Source organism: Antedon mediterranea, chromosome 6 (genome assembly GCF_964355755.1).
Source record: "Antedon mediterranea chromosome 6, ecAntMedi1.1, whole genome shotgun sequence".
Lineage (NCBI taxonomy): Eukaryota > Metazoa > Echinodermata > Crinoidea > Comatulida > Antedonidae > Antedon > Antedon mediterranea.
Window position 1 is genome coordinate 5370806 of NC_092675.1, and position 18630 is coordinate 5389435.

General features: G+C 33.3%; 1 protein-coding gene across 1 annotated transcript; it reads right to left on the minus strand.

Annotated features, from left to right (window-relative positions):
- Positions 1-101: 101 nt before the first annotated feature.
- Positions 102-17759, minus strand: LOC140050915 (folliculin-interacting protein 1-like). The gene is made up of 15 exons (XM_072095917.1): positions 17612-17759; positions 17487-17516; positions 15171-15294; positions 14076-14207; positions 13617-13780; positions 9552-9643; positions 8190-8267; positions 5950-6116; positions 4832-5038; positions 4506-4678; positions 4041-4211; positions 2482-3810; positions 1951-2119; positions 786-974; positions 102-485 (listed from the first exon to the last, which is right to left on the minus strand). The coding sequence occupies exons 1-15, from the start codon at positions 17668-17670 to the stop codon at positions 222-224; spliced, it is 3348 nt and encodes a 1115-aa protein (XP_071952018.1). The 5' UTR covers positions 17671-17759; the 3' UTR covers positions 102-221.
- Between the last annotated feature and the right edge of the window lie 871 nt (positions 17760-18630).

Sequence of the window (18630 nt, forward strand, 5' to 3'; positions counted from 1 at the left end):
TGATTGTCATCTAATGGACAATACTCAGATGTTTAAAAAAATGCTTGGGTAGTTAGCCAGATTTACATCAAGGCAGCCAGATTGACACAAAGGTAGATTACTTCAATTATTTGCGATCTTAAACGCCAGATAATTTTGGTAAGTTGATCGGCAGCAGAAACTTGGCATAATATACAGTAAGTTTATTATTTCCTCCATAATTTTCTTGCTTTCTTTAAAAATTATCCCTGAGATTCTTCGGTAGTTGATGATGGTTGAACCTGTTGCTGCTGGTTCGAGCTCCACGTTCTGCAGTGATGTTCATAGACAATGTGGGATGAGTGAACACCAGAGACGGATAGAAGAAGAGGTATATCACTTTGGTCTATTGCAAGTCGGCTTTGTATCTCGTCAATGCCTGCCTTGCAGTTACTTTTCAGGTAGTCTGTTAACAATGTACTTTTGAAGTAGATTTCTTGCAGACGATCTTCAAGATGCATTAGACACTGAGAATATAAAAATTACAAAATAAGAAAAGGCAAATATAGAAATATACAAGTGAAAGCACTCAGAAACTGAGTGAAGCACTCAGAAACTTAGTGAAACACTCAGAAACTGAGTGAAGTACTTGCCAAGATAAAAAAAAAAATAAATGGTAATATGGTAGTAATAAAAAAGGAACTTTCATTTCAGTGATGAGCAAATGAGACTAAATTGGGTGTAGTTAATAATATTATAAAATTGAATAATAATAATTTTATATATTATTCTTGCGTACTTAAATTTGATTGGTGAAATACACTTACAGAATCTGGGGCTAACTTTAACTGCCATAACTCCTGGATGGACTTTAGCAGGTTAGAAACTAGCTTAGAGGGCGGTAAAACAGCTGGCGCTCTATTCTCCATATCACTGGATAACAATTCCACTGTCCATTTATCGGTATCAGCCACGATACACATACTGCTAGCAATGGGCTCATCCAGCACAGAATTCTATAAAAAAATAACACAGTATGAAATCAATTATTAGTCATGTAAAGACTGAGCCGTTTTAAAAATATATTTTCTCCCTTCCTCTGAAAAAATAAGTGCACATTTTGATGTCACATAAAAGTTATTCACTTTCAACAAATGCTGGGTAAAATAAAAAATCATTTACCTAAAAAAACGTAACCTAAAGAATAAAATAAAACTGAAAGCACTTTGTCTGGAAATTTATGGGTTTTTGTCAAAATTTAACTGTATTTATTATGTCTTTAATAAGCAAAATCATTACTGCTTCTAAATATCAACAATACTTTAACTTCTATCTGAAACTTATCAGTATAAATTTATTTCAGCAGCATAATAGATAAAACTAGAGGGTACTCCGAGAGTACAAACCTCCGCCTACTGTAAAATTCCCCTACATAAAATGCCCCCTGAATATTTTTTTTAAACATTTATTTTTATTAGTTCCAAGTGTAAATATGTTAACTGCACACTACAAAGTTGTGGATGACAGTGTGGTGTAATGGTTATGTATCCAGCCTCTCACAGTTGAGATTGCTGGTTCAAGTCCCACTGAGGGGTTTTTTTTTTTTATTATTTTTTTATTTTATTTATTTTTTTTTTGTGGACCTTGATCTTTGACCCTGACCCTTCAAAATTTAACCACAATTATATGATGTGTCATTGATCATTGTGGCTAAGTTTGATGAGAATCGGATCAAAACTGTGGTCTCTATAGGCAGTAAAATAGTTTTTTGTTAGTTGTGACCTTTCCCCCTCAAATTCGAACTCGTCCGAGCTTTTTGGGCATAGATCATTGTGTCCAAATTTGGTTAGAATCGGATAAAAACTGTGGCCTCCAGGCTGTTCACAGACACACACACAAACACACACACAAATATACAGGGGTGAAAACATAACCTCCTTGGCGGAGGTAATAATTGAACATAAGTGGTGTGGTGGAAAAACGAATGTATACCTGTGTGCTTAACTTGATTTCACTTCTCAACTTTGATTTATCTAGCTCTGGTAGGCCTTGAAGTGCAAAGTCTGGGAGGTAGTTTGGAGAGTAACCTCCAAGTAAAGAACGACCAAAATTCTCCAAATGACTACACTGAGGGGTAATTGAATTTCCAATAGACAATGTCCTGAAAAAAAAACACCAAAAGTAGTGAGCATACCTGTAGTAATAATAGTATGGGTTAAAAAAAGTGACAAAAAAAGAATGAAAATGAATGTACTGTAGTTGAAAGATTTGTATGCTTATTACACCATTTTCATCCAGCACAATAACACAAAGGTCCAAAACTTCTCCAAAAACAATTAGTCAAGAGGTTTCAAACTCACAACATATAAAATAGGATGTGCACATTTAAAAAAAAATTTGTATAGAAAATAAATGTTGGTATTAGCCAAATACCAAATACAAGTTGTTTCAAAAAGGAATTCCTCTATGGCAACACTGGTATATTTCAAAACATTTGAACTTTATTGACAAATATTAACTTACGGCATAAACGGGAGTTCTTCTGGGTCCATATTGCTGCTTCCGTTGGATATTGTTGATTTATTCGACAACAAAGAAATATCAGATATTACTGAATTCCCACGCTCAACTAATCTTGGATCGTAACCGCAATTCTCACTATAACTTCGATGCAAATGAACCTTTGGTGTCGTCAGACTTTCGGTTACTGGTGTCAAATTATCGCCAGTAAATTTATCAAGGGTGGGAGTAGAGTTCCCAGAAGTAATTTCATTAGTATCTTTATCTACAACAGTATCCTTGTCCACGTTAGCTTGGCTTGCACATGAAAGTGTTTCTTCTACAGGACTGTTAATAACATCTGGTTTTAATACCAGTTTTGAATGGTCTACCATAGGAATATCAATTTTATTTACATCTCCACTGTCAACCGCATTAGTAAGATCAGGATAAAGTTTAACTGACTTTGACAGGCTATTTGGTGGTGGTACATACCCAGATTTTAATAAATGTTTATTTAGTTTTAACGCCTCAAAATTTAATGTTTTAGTTCTTACTGGAGCTCGACCAACAGCGACAACATTTTCACATTTCACTTCCAAAGGCATTTCACTGTGTGTGCAAACAACAGATGAGTCTTTCGTTGTAGTGTTTCTTGTATTTACGCATTGCACGGAAATTTCATTTTCAGTTTTTTCTGGAAAATTAACAACTGGCAAGCATTGAACAATTTCAGTTAGTTTACGATTAGAAATTGGTGATGTGTGTTTGGAATCATCACTACTACTAGAGTAATCACCCTCACCTACAGTGTATCTACGATCTTGTTTAAAGTTCTTTAACTTTGCGTTTGAATTACTCTGTTCCCATTGCACATCAAAATCGTCTGCGTGATCAAAGCAGTCCGAGCTATGTTCTATAGAGGACGCTATACCTGAATCTCGCGTTTTGGTTTTTACAGAACTTGATCTATATAGATTATTAGAATCGTGGCTGTCAGTCTCAAGATCATTAGATTCTGTATTTGACAGATAACCGGATCCTTCTGCATGATCTCCAATTGCACTGGCCGCCAACACTTCATCGCTCATTGTACAACCATCCAGATGACTGTTCCGTGACTCGTAATCCTGATCTGATGGCATCAGGACAAACTCTGCAACATCATCAAAGCTGAAGACTCTTTTATATTCCATTGCTATCTCCTCTCTCTTCTCTTGTTTCTCATACACTTCGCTGCAACGGATGAAATAACTCAGAATAAACAAAAACCGACAGACAGTCTCTGCCTTTTTGCCCACTATCACAGTTTTCGATATGTTTACAGGATAGCCAATCGAACCATACAAGTCGCTGTATAAAAAAAAAAAATTAGGAATTCATATTAGATGTGACAAATTATACATGCACATTAAATAATAAATAATGGTTTGGATTATAAAGTATTGTCTTTTTCTTTAAACATTAAAATTAAGCATAATCTCCATAATAAACAGCAAACCATTCTTCTTCTTATGAAGTTAATAAAATCAGTTTTTATGCACACAGGTAATAAAGTATATTTCATATAATAGATAGCTTACCCAAGCTGTGCCCAGAGTGGGTTGTATGGATGGGACTTGGCAAGGGTGTCAAGAAAAGTAGACGAGTGCTTGTCAAGGTAGGCCCTGTTTGGTGTTACTCCAGCTGGCATCACTGTTGGTACCCAGGCAAGATGGTGGGTTAGCACACCAGTTAATAGACAACTAACAAAACTGAAAAAGAAGAAGTTTTAATATATTTAAAGTCTTTTACAAGTGTGCATCAATACCAAAATATGCTACACGTTTGTGCCGGGAATACAACCAATTTATACCAACTACCAAGTAAAGTAGGCCTAAAATCTGCACCAAAGACATTTGATACACTTGATCAGAAAAAGTACGATGAGTAGACTGGGATCTACCAAGAGTGGCTGTTAATGAATTATGCCTTGCACTGCAGAGGATATTCCTTACAATATTCCTTGAGCGGCCTAGCAGATATGATGGCATGACAAATTCACTTACAAGTTTGTGTTAAGTGTATTATGCTGATCCAATTCTGACATCAATTCCTTGAGGAAATGTTGGCAGAGATGACTTCTTTGACTGGGATAGCTCATCAGATCCAACCAGATTGGTTTTTGAATACGTGGAGCTAGGTATAAATTACAAATAGAATTCCGGAACTCCTCCAGGCCCTGGATGAAGAAATATATAAATTTTCATGTAACTTTTAAAACAGTCTAAATTTTCATTAAATGCCTTATGCTATTGATTCTCACTCGTAAATTTTAGTGGTATTATACATGATTAAATCATTCCATTTCCATTTGAGAATGAATATTACTTACTTCAAATAAAGGTGTTATGTAAGTTCTTCTTTGGAGTGTTAATGCCTTTTCAACGACCAGCGTTAACTTTTGAAAGTGTGATTCAAAAAGTGAGAAATGCGAGAAGAAAAATCGCTCAAACTTGTCAGCTTGTTCTTCACTGCCATCCTTGCCTTGACCAATAACAATCGCTAACCCAATCTTTGGATTTCTTCTCCTGGATACAGGCTAAGTATAATAGAAAACAAAATAACATTAACAGCACAATACACATGTATGATAATTTAACATGACATTAATTGAGAACTACTTTGTGTATATACAGTATATATTTTAACAAAAGAACTTTTTATATTACATACTACTTTAAAAAAAAACATTAGCAGATCTGGTGTACAGTAACAATCTGAATACTTACAGCATTTAACAAACATAATAATAGAATAGAAAAATAATCATTGGCTATATAAATATTTGTTTTAAATTTCAAAATTCATGTGTAAACTATCTTTAATAATTAATCATTTCAAGTTGTTATTTTTCGATAATCCATAAAGCTCAAGAATTAAATCTATTTGATTTTCAAAAGTTTCAACCACGGCAAACTTACAAGGACACGGTAGAACAAGGATCTGATTAATCCTAGCAGCGCCATCACAAACAGGAAAAACAAGGAGTGTATCAAAATGACAGAGGAAATAATGTTCATATCTCCTGTCACAATCACCTAACCTATTTAAGTTAATATTTTAAAATTGTGTGGGATTTTAGTCCTATATTTTCAGAAATGTGTTCAGTATGTTTTGAGTTTATTCCACAATGAAACCAATTTAGGTTAGAATATAGTTATAGGATATTCTAGTAATCAAAATAATATAGTCAAGATAATAGAGTCAATTGCAATATAATTGGGTCATTATTAAAGATCAGAGTTTATCAATATAATGCTAAGCTCTGTCTACACTATCAAACTATATGTGACAAAAAGATGAGATTTGCTAATATATGGACATGATGATGTCATATCACTACCATATTTGGGCATATCACAACCATATCTGGGCACATCACACTTTTTTTCCAAACTAGTTTAATAGTGTAGACCGAGATCTAAACTTTGTATGAAATAGAATACATGCCTCATCCTGGGTGGTATGTCCACTATCCATAGATGATCGTCTCCGACCCAGATCGATGTCCATTCTCATTGTCTGACTGCGCAATACTCTTCTAGAGAAGCTAGATGAGGTACTGGACACACTGCTACACGGTGATGGAAAGGGTGTAAAAAAGCTACTTGATGATCCTAGTATTAAAAAATAATAGTATAGAAAGTGAGTGCGATTTGCATCAATCTATAATTTATTATATTTTTATCAAACTTTACAGTCCAGATTTATACAAACTCTGCACCATGCTCAAATTTATTATTGATCGAAATGTCGAGAAACTCAACAGTTCATTTCAGTATAACTATATATGCGGTGTACCGCAAACTTTGTATCAACATTTGATTTCGCTATTGCTAATCTCCAAACAACAAATTTATTTAACAATACAGTGAATTTTATTTGATGTCAGCACGCCCAAATCATGAATTGATGCATGACATACGACATGTCCATCACATCAAAAAAGCACATTAATTTTATAGTAGTACTGTATAGTAAACTTTATTAAAAAGATCCCAAACAAAAAGTGATTTGCATTGCATTGATAAAAACTCAGATAATATCTCTTTATTAATTTAATAAACTTATTTATAGACAACATTTCAGAATAACACTTTTAGAATAGAGAAATTAGCAAACAATAAATCCAAAAAATTCATGGACTATACCATTTGTGGAAAGGGCATTCAATGAAAACTTCTACTTTTCGAGTTATATCTCGCTCTTCGAGGAGAAAGGGCTATTGATGGTTTATCCGGGTAAGCTAGGCACGAAATAGACTAGCAAACAATAAATCAAAAAAGGGAGATTCCATTATTCATATTTGATCTGTATTTGCAATTATATGAAATATTTGATGTCGTCATATTTGGTTGCAGAAGATAGGCTGACTAATCCTCAAAGATGATTCCAAATCATGTGCTTATGACAAGTCAGTTAGACAAGTCAGTCGCTATAGGTTCAAGGCGCTGCACTCTACGCATATGTGCTGTTACAACTTATCAGTTAACAGGTGCAATTTGATCACTTTAAATTATTAGACAACCTAGTTCAGTGACCTTGTGTTGCATGACACCGTAAAGATCTCTATGACACGCAACCGAACCTAGCCAAGCATAAATCCTTGTACGCAGCCATACAGATTAATTTAACCTCTTATCACGTAATCTTTACTATTGTGTTAATTCTATATATATAAACAAAACTATTAGGATAAGCTGAAGACATCCATTAAACAACAAATAAATCCAAGTTTAAACATCAACCAATGTTTATAAGTTCTTTGGTACATCTCCAACTGAATGTTTACAAAAAGGAAATAAAATTGACAATGTCTCAGTTGTTGCACTACAATACCGAGAATGTTTGGCAAGAGATGAGTCGAATTTAAGTAGCACAGTCTAAGGTGAAGTCATCACAAGGGAATATACTGCCAGGGTGTAAGTTAACAATGTCTTAATGTTTAAAATGTAATTCCATATTAATAAAAACTCCAATTTTGAAAAGATGGGCAAATAGTTGGCAAAATGCCATATGAACAACCAAACTGCTATCTTATTCATTTCCTGAATGTTATACTTTCCAATTCCTGGTCTCCCTTGTTAATAAATGTGTCTAGAGTACAACAATGGTTTTAATAACTTAGCGTGTTAACATACCTTGAAATAGTCTATTATTTGAGGGCTTTGTTTTTAATAACCTAATAAACAAAATCTGTAGGCCACTTCACTTTAATTTTCTATATATAGTACCTGTGTTACATGCACTATTTTCATCAGAAAGATGGCCTTCTATTTATTCACTCTTAATAGCAACTATTAATATAGTGCTAACTACCATGAAGCAACAGAGAGAAATTAAGTGCATCTTACACCAATTTTCTGGTAATTGTGATAGTTGATGCAACTACCTCAATTTCAGAATTTGAAATTGTTTTAGAAGAACTGGGAATTTATCAGAATTGTGGTTGGTTTGTAAGCATTTGTAGAAGTTGTTCACTCTTCATTGATTTGTTTTTATTTTGGTTTTAAATCATGATGTGCCACAATACACAAATCAACAGTGGTGTTAATAGTATAAGTGCCGCATACCTGGATAAACCGACATTAGCCTCGCTCTTCGAAGAGCGGAATACTTAAATAAGAACATTTGTATACATTAAAATATCACACCCCTGTCGGATAATGGTATAGTTCGTATTTATTTACCTGACATCCCTGCAATGCCACTTTCTGAATCTTTACTTCTGGAAGGTGAGTTTGGAATCGCCATTGGAAGACTATGGGCTGCACAAATAAAAATCACATTTACATAAATTTATATATAGATTTGAAAAAATCCATTTAAAATTGGAACAAAGAAAACTTTAGCTAATTATTGTGGCTATATTTAGTAAATGATTAGTTTCCTATCTGTGTAAATCCTGGTAAATGTTGTTCAACTGTATATTATATTACTCTTTCTCACAGTTATTTTCGGCATACACTGTAGACAGTATAAACCTACTTTAAAGCCTTACTTACTACCAAACATTTTATTTACAATGTTCATAATGTATTATATTACATAGCCTATGTAAATACGTAAACGTGATTGGTTGAAACTGCATCACATGACTACCGCTGCGAGGATCGTAAATCGTATCCTCGAGAACTCGAGAACGATGATATTGATTGAGTAATTTTCGTGTGACAATGCTCGCGATTGCCGATAGATAAACAAAAGTCATCCACTGGGTCTTGAACTCGCGATGCAATTGTCACTCCATCACAAGACAATGCTTCATGCGCTGCGCTACGGAACTTGCTTGAAGAAATTAATCATCTAAACTATTTAAACTCTGCATATATAGCGCCCTCATTTGTTATTAGTCCTCCCTAGATGTGATGAAAGACCGTTTGTGATTGGTTAATACTCACAGTATATTATATGTTTCTGGGTTTATCCCATTATGTATTATTATTATTTTAGTGTCTGCAGCAAGAACCTGTAATAGCTATGTAATTGTACTACTTTCTATGTATTTCATTAGTACTATACTACTAATACTGTCTACACTAACAAAATTCATGTGACAACAAATGTGTTGTGCTCATCATGATGATGTCATATCACTAGCATATTTGGGCATATTACTACCATATTTGGGCACATCACACATTTTTATTGTCAAACTAGTTTAATAGTGTAGACAGAGCTTAAGAGTAGTTCTTATGTTCAGACTACTTAACTGTATGTAGCAAAAAATGTGATATGCTCATATATGGACATGATGATGTCATATCACTAGCATATTTGGGCATATTACTACCATATTTGGGCACATCACACTTTTTTGTCAAACTAGTTTAATAGTGTAAACAGAGCTTAAGAGTAGTTCAGAGACTACTGAACTGTTTGCATTTCTTAGTATTTGCTAAGCAAACCATTAAGCAGTTCAACGACCGTGGCGGGTATTATCAAATAATAAGTGATATGACACTATATCATCCAATCAAATTACAAGATTCTACTCTTTATTAAAGGCATTTAAAAAATAAATATTAAATGATAAGTTATAATCCACTTACCTACTGCACTTTGATTTTTGGTAGATGAATCTATAGTCTTTGGTGAGCTAAGATCCACCATTGATGAATTATGTTCAATACTATCCTGATCTCTGTTGATACAAAACATAATTCAATTAGTAAATAAGTATTTACTGTACTGTACCTCATTCTCAATCATGTTAAATATTGCCTGATTTAAATACAACTGTGTAATTGGTACATAAGGGTGTGTGGTACAGTGTGTTGGACTACTGATCGTGAGATCGTGGTTCAGACACAACTCTCGCCGCATTGCTTGTATCCTTTAGGCAAGATACTTTGCTTATGTTTGCCTCGCTCCACCCAGGTGTATAAATGGCTACCCGGTTAGATCAAGACACAACTTTGAGCTGATTACTAGTTGCATTATGGGAGTATGTTTCCATACTTGTTTGATGCAAAAAATGACCAGGGCAATAATGTTCAGCGCTTAGAGGTTTCACAACATTAGGCGCTATATAAATAAATAAATAAAATCCAAAAAATAAATCCAGGATATTATTATTACAAGTATTCAAGGCATTGATTTGAGTTCAGTATTCTTGAAACATGTCACGGTATTTTAAGGCAGTTTGCCCGTTCATTAAATACTTTACTATTTTGATTTTAAATAAGTATTAATAAAAAAATTATTTTACAGTAGGTACACTTTTATATAATAGAACACAATTTGAAATGTTATATTTAATTGAGAAATTACATCTTGTTTGAAGCTGGAAACATTATTTAACATAATATAAATTAACAGGCACAGAGTGATATACTGAATATTAATTAATTCATTTTGAAGCTATAAAGAATGATGACATCTGTGAGAATAAAGTATTCTAACCATTAGACCAGTGGGGTTTTCATAGTATTGTTCAAATTTGATTTTGACAGCGACCCTTTGACATACTATAAACATTATCTGTGATTTGGAAATAAATGTCAGATCAGGGTTTTCTTTGTCAAGTAGAATAGCGCACAGAATTGCGACAGAACAATCTAATGTATCATAATGTAATACACCCCACCTGTTTTGTCACATGTTAATTCCTTATAGCCTTTTTATCATACTCAGTTTAGCTAATTAACATAACGTATGTTGCAATTGTATTATGTAAATAATGACATTATGAAAATGAATGCAATGCCAAATAGAATTTTTTATTTACAATCCTGCCATATTCAAACAATATATTTTAGGGTGTGTGTGTGTGTGTCTGATCATGTGATTCTGTCATTATCTTAATAGATATATTTAATTATTACAGTAGTAGTTATTAACTATATTAGTAATTTAGCTTTGGAGAAATGTTGACTTATCCACGCGTGACAGAGATAAAAATCAATGCAAGTCAGCACTGTGATTCAAATTTATAACACAATCTCAGTCATGTGACGCTCTCTTGAAGGAATATTCTCTGTTTAACAAGGACAGGAACTGTACACTGCATCACATGATATTTATTCAATTGTCTATTTAAAGGTCAGCTTTTAAAATGAGTGAATGACTGTAGTTGTTTCAGTAACAAGTGTTGCAATAAATTAATTTTACCTACCACCCTAAACTTAATCTTAATGCAATTATGTTAATGTTTAGTAGTTGCATGTATAACTAAGTGCATCATTTATACTGAAGTACAGTATTAAACAAACAAAATATCTTTACTAACAAGCTAAAAAGAACTCAATGAAATTACTGTAAAAGTTCAATTACTATATCATACAAAATTCACAACTTTTAAAAAAAAAACAGTAAATTAAGAAACATTTGTTAATTACCTACCACCCTAAACTTAATCTTTATGAAATTATGTTAATGTTTAGTAGTTGCATGTATAACTAAGTGCATCATTTATACTGAAGTACAGTATTAAACAAACAAAATATCTTTACTAACAAGCTAAAAAGAACTCAATGAAATTACTGTAAAAGCTCATTTACTATATCATACAAAATTCACAACTTTTTAAAAAAAAACAGTAAATTAAGAAACATTTGTTAATTATATTTCAGTAGGATTTATCCTATTTTTCTTCCATTCAAAATTAAAATAAAATGTTTTTTTCGTGTCAGCCAATCCTAAGATTGATTGAATACAATACTGTATGTATTTGTATTTTATTCAATGCACAGTCAATAGCAACTACAAAACCTTCACTAATAATAACAGACAGATTTACACTGGTACTGATTCAAATAACTGTCTCACAGAGACATCTGGTAGCCATTGACTTAAAGTTGGCATTTGGATGTGTTACTTTTAAATGTACAGTATCGGCCCGTTCGGACGGGGCTGAAACTACCGTGTACTTCCAACTGTGAGGTCGCGTGTAGCAATTAACTTACGCCTCTGGCTATAAAAAATTAGAAAACCATCTGGACGAAAAATCCACCAACTTTACTGGTTATTTCAATCCCATTCCAATTACACGCTGCCTCGGGGTATAATTAATCAAGCGTTAACGGGGTCATGTCAAATTGCGACCTCAAATAAGCTTTCTGATTGTTTAGCAATTATTGTTTAAAATGTTCTTTTTCGTTAATGCGAATGTATATCTATTGTTTTGTAAAATTATATATAAATAATCAACTCGTTGGTTTTTTTCCGGTGACCTGAACTTGCGAATCGGTGGCTTATAATGTACATGTATGTATGTATGTATGTATTGTGGTAGCCTGGTGTCTGTGAATTACCACATCAACCGTTCGGCTCGCACGATAAGAGGGGTACAGTGCGTGTTAAATGGAATTTTTACAATAGTTCGGCTCGCACGATGAATACACGTGGTGATTTTTACAAGAGGGGTACAGTGCGTGTACATTAAATGGAATTTTCACAACAATAGTTCGGCTCGCACGATAAATACACGTGGTGATTTTTACAAGAGGGGTACAGTGCGTGTACATTAAATGGAATTTCCACAACAATAGTTCGGCTCGCACGATAAATACACGTGGTCAACAAACAACATACGTTAGCAGGATTTTCGATCATTATTTATTTAAAAAGTAAATTGTATTCGATGTATTATAAATATATAGGTAATACCGTCTGGTTGTCGATTGAAAAATAATAATTGAAGGATTCGCGCGCGAAACGACATGCAATATCCAGTTGAATGTGTCAACACGCCATGTCAATTGATATGGGTCGACGCACAGAGGGCGCTTTTTGACCTAAGAATTCCGATTTTAATTGGTTTCGTGTCAGCTTACCGGTACTTTGTTTATTCGTACGAACGTCGTATGGGTTTTACCCCAAGGGTAAAAACCAAATAAACGTGTATTTCAATCGCCGTACGAACACGGTCTATGAGAGTGACTACTACCAAATTACACAGTCACAAAACAACTTATAAAACAGTTCATATATACAGTTAAAACATTGCTGGGAATTATACATTTCTGTTGAAGCAGGCTCCAATGAAGTTGCATCTAGTAAAGTTGACTTTGTTGTACAACTCTATCAAGTATTGATGGTATCTTCCGACCTCTTCGTTTACTTTGCGTTGTGTGAAAAGTAAGAATTTTTGTAGGATCTTCATTTACAGGTGGGATTTAAAGTATTCTAACTAATTAACAATTGTTAAACAATGCACTGGATCCATCGTGATAAGTCTAATTACATTCAGAGAAAATAGTTTAATTTGCTTATCTAACACCAATTCACCATAGATGAAAAAGCATTATAAATTTGATATATTCTGATGCAGTAGTACTTTTCCTATTCAGCTTATCACAATAAGAAAGAAAGATTAGTATGCAAACAGATTTTAACATACGGTAAACTGAAGCCCTAACTAATCTAAAGCCTTGTCTACACTATCAAACTTTCATGTGACAAAAACATGTGATTTGCCCATATATGGACATGATGATGTCATATCACTACCATATTTGGGAATATCACTACCATATTTGGGCACATCACACTGAAAATGGTCATAGCATAATGATTTATTTATTTATGAAAAACTTTAAATTTATTTACTATTTTCACTTGCAGATTTATTTTTCATAAATAATGTTACTATTGTAAATAATAGAAGGACTTACAACTGTGAATCCTTGACTGATTTTAGAATGAATATTCTTGTGAGCATCAGTTGTGGTGGGTACCTGAGTGTATGAACTTTGAGCGTCGAGCCACGGTAAGAAATCGCAACAGAACCAAACATCATCTCTCCAAGCAACTTTACGTCAGATCCCGGTCTTTGAAACTGCAATAAAGTTAATTATTATTTTGTATGGATCTCTTATTTTTAAGTGTTATTTGTGATATGATAATTGATACTTTTGTATAGCGCCATTCAATGATAAATCCTTGCTCTAGGTGCTGTGGATTTAAATGTTAAACATTTTAACTAACACGCTTCTCCTCTACAGGTCATGTACATCAGTGCATCAAATTAAAGTTGTTTATTGGTCTATTAAAAAAGGCATGGGATAGATAAGATTTTTAATTACTTTGAACTTTAATCTTTTAAGAGAATAATTGCAGGAGTGTTTATTTACCTGGTATTTTCCATTTTCCCCATTGTCCAAGCATGGATTGCTGGAATTACGTGGCAATGGGGTGCTGCATCTCCCCTTGGGGGAAGGAGCATAAAAATGTGAACGAATTGATGAGCAGTCATGCTTGCGTGCCTATAAACAGATACATTGAATGAAGTACAGTCAAATGAACATTTAAAATATATATACAGGTATATATGATTGCACAGCAACTAAGTCTAAACTAAAAGATATAACCAGTAAATTGTTCAGCGATATTGATGAAATACCAAAATGCCCTAAACTGTGAGTTTGTGCAATTTTAGTCTTAATTATGCCACGCAAAATGAATTTCCATTTTATGTGAACCAATCACATTTTGAAAAAATAAAATCTTGTACTGTAGATCCTATTGTTAGTTTTGTTTACCATGTTTGAGTAAACTGGTTATGTTTACTGCTTTGAATAATAGTGAGAGATCCCCTGAACTTTTTCAAAATACGTAAAATGTTTGATATAAACATGTAGATCACAAGTCGATAAAATAATCTAATAGTCAGATAGAGAAATAGTTAAAACATGTGATATTCAGTCACTTGGTACAATGCCAATACAACTATACTACTATCACCATTGTAAACATTTGACAGATAAGCATTCAGTCTCATTTAAATGTGATATAAAAGGTCAATAATGAACGGTCAAATGATTGGTCAATTGTGTATTTATAATTTTCATGAACAGCTGGACCTTTCTACAAGTCATGATGTACTATTTTAGTTATTTTTGATTTAACAGAGCCAAGTAAAATTAATTGGTTTTTTTAAGAAACATGAAAGCTCCTTTTGTTTTTTTTAAATTATGATTAATATTAATTTTTGGCAGTACATTCACATTGTTCTGTCTGTGCTATAATAAAATATATTATTTTCTTTTTAAGATATATCTCCATAAAATACAACAGAATGCTAGTATTGGAGGATGCTATATTTATAAATGTCTAGTGTACAATTCAACAGTGTTACATAGCAACAGAGCATGTAATCTTAAATTGGTGAAACTGTAAATAAAAAAATAATTACAAATTAGATTAATACTAATTACTTAAATACTTACACGAGGTTTTTCTTCTACTTTCTTAATGGACTTTGAATCAAACAATAATTTCTTCCCTTTTGTGTCAGATTCTTGAAACACAAGGAGACGGATTTGTTTCGGATCGAAGTCAGGTGGTTTCCAACTGGAATATGATGTACATAAGATTAGACTACTTTAGTCAGTAAATTGTATATTGTATAATTCAAAAGCCGATGTTAATGGGATGTTTATTCAATCAAAATCAACTAAGTCATGGTATTAGACATTACATGCAATTCAAATTGATTGATTGGCATGAAAACCCCTTTATGATAATTAGGTTCTGTGTTGGATAGACATATTTGGACAGTAAAGCAATGGAACACTACACCCTACACCTGTACACAAACATTTCATGCACATTTGACAGAAATAAACATTATATGTCCATCCAATTATTAATCAATTAAATATAATAAATGGTTACTATAGCATAATAAACATGCGCAGAGTCGAATAATGGACTCTGATGACAATCATAAAGCCTGCTATGCTGAGTGAGAGCCAATAACCATGTGAACAAATGTTATACTCAACACAAAAATAATGGTTATTTGATTGACCGAAGTTGACCTTGAGTGAACTACAGCATTTTGGGTATTTGTTAATGTTTTTTTCATCAACGTCCAGCCACTGAATTAATTAAGAGCAGATATGCAAGTGACGTACATTTATTATTTTTCTTAAAAACTTATTTTCAAATAAAACGATTATTCAACAAAATAATCCCATAAATAAACTAACTAAGCCTAGGCCTAGAGAAATCAAATTCGGGATTCTGCTGTTATTAGTTAATATAAACGCCGTTGCTAAAGATACGGTACCGTATCCATGCTTTTAAAAACTAAAGATACGGTAAATATAGAGGGCGCTTCCGTTTGCTAAAAGTACGGTAAAATTGCATTCCTAAAACTCGTACCTAAATATAAAACTCATTCCTAAATATAAAACTCGTTCCTAAATATTAAACTCCTTCCTAAATATTAAAAACCTAACACTCAAAATAATCTCTCTTAAATTAAAAACTAAAAAAAAAAATTTAAAAAAGACGTCAAGAAGAGTATCGAACCCCCAACCCCTTAACACGTTCACTGCCACGGCGTATTTATACGTCAAAAATTGCGTGTCGCTACTTGCCAAGACGTAATACTACGTCAAAATCGTAGCACTTTTGTATTGTATGTAGAATCACTGGCAGTGGTGATTGGAACAGGAATTATCGCATGGCAGTTTATGAATGATGTACGTAAACGATAATCTAAAAATAAATGTCATATGTTTGTTTGTGTTTATTCCCTCATGCATTGAATATGGTTGATACGATGGCGCCCTCACACTCAATATAATCATCTCAAACATGTCATAAATTGCGCTAATAGTAAATAAAAATAATAAAGGATGAAATGATTCAGTGTGGTTTACTGTTTTTATATCTCGATGATAGGTTTGACCGATTTTAGCGCGGAAAATCCCCGACGTATATTTACGTTCCTGGCAAAGTCAATAAAATTGTTGGAACATTGCCAGTGACGTATTTATACGTCTCAACGGTTTTTCCCGCCATCGTATTTTGAATGACATCATGATAGTCTGTGACCAGATGTTACACTTTCAAACTGTAATTTAATATGTAAACGGGACTTGGCACTGGGACAGAAATTACGGAAAATGCCTTGGCAGTCAATGTGTTAAGCCAAAGCCTCATCACATGCCCACTAGGCTACACAGCTGGCTTGCAGAAAACCAATGCAATAACCTATTTGATTAACATCCACATTACATAGCGCCCTCTATAATTACCGTACCTTTAGTTTTTTAAAGTATGGATACGGTAGCGTATCTTTAGACATAACGTAATATAAAAGGCTACAATCATTGACATGAAGCTACATATGACATGTAGTATAACTCCCTGATATAGCTACCTAAAGTATGTGAATTTAACCTGGCTAGGCCTAATTTGACATCGATTCAAATTAGAATAGAACTAGCCTAGCCTAAACTAGGGCCAGGCCTAACTAAAAAGGCCTAGGCCTAGGCCCTACCAGAGGGCCAGGCCTACCTCATCATATAATAATAATATTAATAAGAAAACATTGTTTCATCATGGAGATATTATAGACCTATAGCTCCGTGGTTTTATTTTAAAATAATTGTACACTGTCGCAAGTATTGCCTGGTGACAATCTACCAGTTATTTATACATGTTATTGTCAAGTTAGGCCTATAATTGTCTCCAGGCTCTCTGTTTCGTCAACAAAACCCCCCAAAAAAGCGATTCTTTCGTTGACTTACCATTTGTACGAGGTCAAGCTTTCGGGAGACCTGTGTGGAAAAAGACAGCAATTTACAATAATATTTAGACTTAAAATGAAAGAAAAAAACAACTCACTACCAAATTGAATCAAGTGTATACTTACTCTGCATTAAAACCACATTTTCTGTCTCTATGAAACATACGATGGAGTACTTTAGCCATTGTTTCTAACGTGTTATACTACATACATATTGCATATTGACAACCACTATTTTTCTCCAATGGCTATCACATGATTCACTACAGAAAGGAATTTGTCATCATCGTCGACGACCACTGAATAAAACGCATAATCTCATTGGTCACATTCTTACTAGACTCAGAATCAGTCATGTGAAAAACTCGTGAACTCCAGTCACCCTTTCATAAACTGGGTTTGTTTACTTTTACCTTCAATTGGGCGGTACGCGGGCGGTACGTACCAGAGCCATTGGTACGTTCTGTGATCTATTTTATATTATAATTTATATCAAGATTCGAAGTTTTTTCTTTGTCTAATTATGTTGAATATTCCTAATTATTCCTATTCTAAACAAATCCCAAGAATGGAATAAATTTATGATTTTTTTAACCCGGTACTTAATTTATAAAATATTGGAATTTTCTATAATAAAAATAGTATGTGTTTCTGTGTAAAAAAATTAGTTGTTCTTCTGATTTATTACTTTTTAAAATGCTTCAAAATATAAAAATTGCATAAACCAGGGAGTTGTATAAAACAACTCCCTATATTATTAACCAAATGGTTTGTTGTATGCCAATTTTTTACAACTCCCTGGTATTTATAAAAAAATGTTTTAAGTAAAAAAAAGCCCTTATTTCACGGCGCTTGTTATTCTTACCGCTGAAAAAAAAAAATTAAAGTGGGGTTATATGCAATTGCAAGGCTTTCATGAATAATATATTGTAGATTTTAAACACGGAGAACCCTTTAACCACCTCTATGAGAGTACACCGTATTTATTCAAATAAGGGGTCCTGTAATTTATTTTTGGGGGGTATGAAATGGTAACATACCCAAGTAAATGGTATTATATAGTAATTTAATTTACATGGTGCTTGTTTTTTTTTTTTGGGTTTAATACAATAGGCCTACACTAGCATAGTTTTAAAGTTTGTTTG